This window comes from Poecilia mexicana, unplaced genomic scaffold, assembly GCF_051168715.1.
Source record: "Poecilia mexicana isolate PSO_F unplaced genomic scaffold, ASM5116871v1 scaffold_9, whole genome shotgun sequence".
In the NCBI taxonomy this organism is placed as follows: domain Eukaryota; kingdom Metazoa; phylum Chordata; class Actinopteri; order Cyprinodontiformes; family Poeciliidae; genus Poecilia; species Poecilia mexicana.
This window is the reverse complement of record NW_028263378.1, coordinates 7,655,547-7,661,868: the sequence shown is the minus strand read 5'-3', so window position 1 is coordinate 7,661,868 and position 6,322 is coordinate 7,655,547. Positions and strand designations below refer to the sequence as shown.

Sequence of the window (6,322 nt, the reverse complement as noted above, 5' to 3'; positions counted from 1 at the left end):
ATGCTAACCCGCGGGAGCAAAGCTGATGTGTGTTTGTGTCAGGTGCTGTGTGCACATTTTTCTCTCTACAAGGTTTTTTTTTTGTAATATGGATTGAAAGCAACTGTGAGATTCAAATGTCAACTAAATTTGAATGTAACACATTCCAGTGTTTACACAGATAATCTCATCAGTTATGAAAGGATCCTGTTTATTCATGTCTGTGTACATGCTACTTTTGGACATGGTCAGTAATAACAGACTATAAAGCATCTTGCCAATTCTGATAGCATAAGTGTAAGAAGTTATGTCAGCCTGTTTCCCTACACAGTCTGAAAAAGGATGGTATTTAGTTACAGTATTTTCAAAGTCTGAATAAAAAGGAAAATAAAAATTAGGATTGGTGTTCTTTATTCTTTCCTATCTATTCTTCCTTGTTTGTTCCAGGTTCAATATTTAAATTTGCCCACTGCAAAAATATCTACCAAGGACTCAAAGTGATCCTTAGTATTTTATGTTTGAAATCAACCTAAAGCATATCTGTTCTGGGTTCGATTCCTGGTGTTGGGCCATTTGCTGCAAGTCTTCCCCTTTCTCCTTCTCTCTTCTTCTCTAGTTTGTGCAGATTTACTGCTCAATAAAGGCCACCAGAGCCTAAAGAAAATCCTTAAACAAATATAAATGTAGTTTTAGATTTATGTTTTCACACTTTACGGTAAAATGTATGTTCATTTTATGATTTGTTGCAGGTTTTGTCCCCTTTGTCTGATTCTATCCTGGCAGAGAAGACTGTGACAGTCCTGGATGACAAGGTAGAGTAACATGTAAATTAGTTTTGCTTCTTCATTCAATTTAATGTTTTTTTGTTGTTATGTTGATGGATTATTATTACATTTTTCTTTTTAGAAGTGATTTAAGTTGAAGAAAATAAATCCTTGTATTCCCCATGATGACATACTGTAGAAACACAGAACAGAAACATGATAGTTTTATACAGATCTGTCAATCAAGCAGTTTTATTGTTCAGAAACGACAAGTCAAAGAATAAAGGGAAAAAAAGCCAATTCAAAGTGTAATTTTTATTAACTCACAGGGTTAACGTGGACATGAAAAATAAGATAAAAAATGTGTTATGTATATCAACTACATAATTGGAGTGACTCTAGTTTTAGTATAAGTTGCACATAATGTCACTGTTCCTTTGTCATAAATACAGAAATATTTTGTATTTATTGCTAACTTGTGGAAGTTCAAGATTTTTTAGTAGCCTTTATAGATTGTTGGTAACACTTTATTTGAAGGAGGGTGAATAAGACTGACATGACACCATCATAAACATGACATAACACCTGTCATGAACATGAATAAGCCTTCATGAATATTTATGACTGTTGTCATAAAGCGTCATTCGGTAAATTATGACACTTTTAATACAAAGTTGACATTATTCAAAATGTCTTTGTTATGACAACTTGACATTAACCAGGAAATCATTACTGTTTAAACTTTACCTTTAATAACATAAAGTTACCTCATTTTTAAAGTGCAATCAGTAATACTTTTATAACAAATTTGTATCAGTAATGATTTCTTGGTTAATGTCAAGTTGTCATAACAAAGACATTTTGAATAATGTCAACTTTGTATTAAAAGTGTCATAATTTACCGAATGACGCTTTATGACAACAGTCATAACTATTCATGAAGGCTTATTCATGTTCATGACAGGTGTTATGTCATGTTTATGATGGTGTCATGTCAGTCTTATTCAACCCCCTTCAAATACAGTGTTACCTAGATGGTTTAATAAATTATATTTGTTCCTGCAGGTAACAATAACAGACCTGGGAGTCCAGCTGGTTGCATCCTTGTCTCTCAGCATGACAGCGAGTCCTGGAAATTACCAAGCAATACAGCTGACAACTACAGCCACAGATCTGCTTCACACACCCAAACAGGTAATAATTACTTCTACAAATACATCTATGCATTCACATATAATGACTGTCAGATCACTGAAGAAAACGTAACTAAAATATTTTGTGCTTACCTGAAAATACACAGCCATTTTTTTTTAAGTAGTGATGAATGCTGTTACCATATTTTTCCCAATTTTATCTATGATCTGTAACACTTTGGTTATAGAATTATAGTTGGGGTTACTGACCAAATCACTTTACCAGGTTTATCAAAAATACTACCTACAGCAGGTATCTCGATGGGTTTAAAATGGTTTGTGTCCCTGCATCAGAAACTGAAGCAGGAGGGGATGAGATGGCAACATGCTGGCATGATTTAGTGAAGACATGTAATGAAAACATGTATTGGTGAGATGGGGATTTGACCCAGAGACAAATAGGATACAGCTGCTTTGCATGTTAGTCAGTGGAAGAGTAAATATGTCTCTCTGTATCTGGTCCAAATAGTAAAAATTGATTATTTATTTCAGTTATATTGATGACAACACTATTACGTCACCAAAGTCTCAATTAATTATAACCAAACCACAAAATAACAACAGTTGCCATTTAAGATTCACATTCTGCAAAGTTATCAGTGTATTATCAACATACACTAAAACATGTTTTAGCTAAAAATGTTTTTTTAGCTAAAACATTTTTAGCTAAAAATGTTTTAGCTAAAAAATAGGCTAAAACATTTTTTAGCCTTAAATGTTTTTAAGGCTAAAATGCCTTAAAAACATTTTGAACGTATCCTGTTTCTGTTTTCACATTCAGGAAGCTGTGGTTAGTGCGTGGATTCATTACAGTGATGGCTCAGTGACACCTCTTGATATCTATGATCCCAAGGACTTCCTCCTCTCAGCTGTCTCACTGGATGAGAGTGTCATCTCTGTAACCAATCAGGTTAAAACACTTTCTTTTTAAAAATCTAAAACAACCTTTATGGCACTTCATCCAAACATAACTAGAACGTGTCTATTCATTTTCCTGTTATTGGATTGTCAAATAGGAGCAGCACTGGCCAATTATCGTGGCTGAGGGTGATGGACAGGGTCCACTGTTTCGTGTGGAAATGGTCATTTCTGAAACTTGCCAGAAGTCCAAGAGGAAGAGTGTGCTGGCATCTGGAGTTGGTAATGTGGTCGTTAAGTTTGGAGCCAACAGCGACGAGAGAGGTGGAGCAGAGGATGGTGGAGGGCTAGAAAACAGCACCAGTGAGCAACAGACAAATAATGGAGGGGAATGGAATTCCAAGAGTGTGGCTGTGGACCGAGAGGAAGGAGCCATGAGGAAGGTGGGGAGATTATTTTGGATATTTTCCTGAAATTGCTGTCTATCTATTAAAGTGTCAGTATGTAACTTTAATAAAGCATATTTTTTACATAATTGTTGAAGCTGTTACTATGGTGTGACAGGATGGTATGAGACATAATCTGTGAAAAAATCAGAGCCAGGACATGGGTCTTATTGCTGTCAATCACAAGCTGTGTGGCGCTGCTCATCCCACCTCTTTTCTCACCTCTGCTAATGACGCTGTAGCTAGCAGAGGCTGTTGTGAATGCTCAGGCTAGTTAGCATAGCCACCAATAATGGATAAATGGTTTTCCAGTAATGATAAGTTGTTTCTATGCCAACAGCACATTGAGGAGCATGTACACAACCTTGATTGACAGCGCTGAGAACCTCCCCCTGGCTCTGATTGGTTGTTTTTGGCCGGGAACAGTGCATTACTTCAGAATAGCAGCTCAGGGAGGAGGTGGAGATAATCGATGTTTTCACAGATTATCTGTTCACCTAATGTTGTCAAAACTCACCTACAGAAATGTTACAGTTCAAAATTTCTGCTTTAAATTAAGAATAAGATTTATACTGGGATAATAGTTATCTCCTTTACATTAGATAATTTTTAACTAATTTATTGTTTTTGCAACTTAAACTGAAACACTGTGATGTGTTAATTTCCATTTGTCAGGTTAGCACAACAACTAAAAGCACAGTTACCCACCGTGCTTCAGGTGGAAGAGCTGCTGGTGGTGGCAACAGCGGTCGGTCAGGCCAAGGCGGGGACTATAGTAAGAACTCAGTACAAGTGGAAGTTCCAGGAACTGGGAACAGTGAGCTGACCCAAACCACAAGAGGCCTGTCAGACCTGGAGATTGGGATGTATGCTCTTCTGGGAGTATTCTGTCTGGCCATATTGGTCTTCCTCATCAACTGTGTCAGCTTTGCGTTCAGGTAACTGGTTACAACTAAATTTATGATTTAAAGCATTTCAACTTTTCAGAAAACTGTAAACAACTCAAATATCCCCTCTGACTATTTAAGAGTTGAAAAAAAGAGTGCTCCAATACAAACAGTTGTGATGACTTCTTTGATTTATTTTGTCATTTAATTTCCCTTTAAGATTAAAAAGAATATTAGATATTAATTGAATTGTGTGTTGTCTGCCAACTCTGTTGACATAACGGGGCAATTTAAATATTTTAATACTTTCTTTCATACTTCAAAATAAGAGTCTCAAACAGAAATTCAAAAATACTAAAAGTAGTCGAGCTCTATCAATTTTAAAGAGTTTACCAAACAAATTCAACTTGCGTGCAGAGAGCAAGAGTTCACTTTGAAGAGAAATATAATTGAAATATTGAAATATTAATCTTGATAGCTCTGGGTATATTCTTACTTATGTCTTACCATTCAAGTTTTTAGGTTATTAGTCAGAGCTTCTATATTTTGACACAAATTTGTTGAAAAGCTGAAAGTACAAAAGTCTTACCACATAAAAAAATCAAGCTAAATTTCTGACAGTCATCAGAAGAAATGGGATTCATTTCTTGTTTCTTCATTTACCCTTCACTGAAGCCAAATTATCGTCTCTTCTTTTCTTTAGGTACCGTCACAAGCAGGTTCCTGTACTGGAAGCAGGCGGTAACATGAACCATGCCCATGACTGGGTGTGGCTTGGCACTGAGGCTGACCTCTTAGCTGACCATGCGGACCAATGCCAGGGCCTACCTGATGAATGCACTACCATCATCGACAGAAACGAAGGAGGATATGAGGAGAGCAAGTACCTTCTGAATGGTGCTGGGAACACTTTGGTGATGGGTGTAGGTTCTGGCATGGGCACAATAAGTGGTGGCGGCACAGGTGGACTGCGGGGAATGGCCCATGGACAGACCTTGCCTAGGTCTATCCCAGAACCCCATCAGTGCCTTTCTGCAATCACTACTGGTGGGAAAGATGCCACTGGGCAAACAGAGCATCTGAATAATTCCCCCAGAGCTGCGGCTGCAGCTGCAGTTGCTGCTGCCAAGCGCAAACGAGTCAAATTTACATCCTTTGCCACCGTTTTGCCCAACGATAATTCGGGTAGTGGTGGCCCGTATGTCAACTCCTCAGTTCTTGTGACCAATGGTAATGAGGACGACATTAAGTGGGTGTGCCAGGATATGGACCTGGGTCAGTCTGAAATCAGAACCTACATGGAGAGGCTGCAAGACAATCTGTGACTGACCAGGAGAGAAACTGAGCAATAGCGAGGCAGAGGATGTGGGCTGGAGAAAAGATGGACAAAGAGTACAATTCACCTGTGATGCCTTTGCAGTGGATTAATAAAGGGTCAAGTGAAGCGAAAAATGTGAGAGCAGTAAAATGAAAAATAGTGATAACCAGAAGGTTTTGGACACACAGCTTAAGGGTTCCTAACCTTTGGCTCCCCTAAAGCAAAGCAGAGTAGGAAGTCATCACTAGCTCACACTAAAAGTAACAGTAGCAAACAATAAGTAACATTCAGAGTTCGTTTTGTGTTACTTATTGTGAAAATCATAGTGTAAAAATCAGCAATGGTCACTATTGGTTATGAGTGTTTACTTTCAGAAAACAGTAAACCACTGTACTCATACATTATTGATTCAGGGTATGTTAATGGACAAACTTTTGTAAGCCACTATACATTTGAACAAAGATGTTGACAAACTTTGATCTTGTAATGACGTCACAAGTCTTTGGGGGATTTTTTGTTTCTTTTTTTTTTTTTACTTATTTATTGTCATTGTTGGCTAAGGCTGTTGAGTAAATATTTTGTTTTAAAATATAAGCAATTTACCTGCCAGGACTCCTGAATGGTTAACCAACGATTCACTGATATCGCAAAACAACAGATGTTGACTTATCATTTCCCCGATTTCATTTTGGTATTACTTATTAGTATAATGTGAGTTAAAATATATATACAAGTATATTTCAAGTATTCAACAGAAAATTCACTCATTTTTTAGTCAGCAGTCCAGATAAATGAGATCTTTTTTCAGGAAATCACATTCTTACTACAAACAACAACTCTGAGAGATTGAAAAGGACAAGACACGAGAAAGACCGTT

At 37.2% G+C, this 6,322-nt stretch overlaps 1 protein-coding gene across 1 annotated transcript; it reads left to right on the top strand.

Moving 5' to 3' along the window:
* The first annotated feature begins 208 nt into the window (after nt 1–208).
* Nucleotides 209–5,579, top strand: LOC148157635 (transmembrane protein 132C-like). Its single transcript, XM_088008448.1, has 7 exons — nt 209–226; nt 729–791; nt 1,809–1,937; nt 2,718–2,834; nt 2,953–3,237; nt 3,916–4,178; nt 4,831–5,579. The coding sequence occupies exons 1-7, from the start codon at nt 209–211 to the stop codon at nt 5,450–5,452; spliced, it is 1,497 nt and encodes a 498-aa protein (XP_087864574.1). The 3' UTR covers nt 5,453–5,579.
* Nucleotides 5,580–6,322: the final 743 nt, after the last annotated feature.

What these genes read in the sequence shown, in the direction of transcription:
- LOC148157635 (XM_088008448.1), top strand. An exon ending in TGACAGTCCTGGATGACAAG is followed by an intron (nt 792 to 1,808) that starts GTAGAGTAACAT and finishes TTGTTCCTGCAG; the next exon opens with GTAACAATAACAGACCTGGG. An exon ending in TGTGTCAGCTTTGCGTTCAG is followed by an intron (nt 4,179 to 4,830) that starts GTAACTGGTTAC and finishes TCTTTTCTTTAG; the next exon opens with GTACCGTCACAAGCAGGTTC.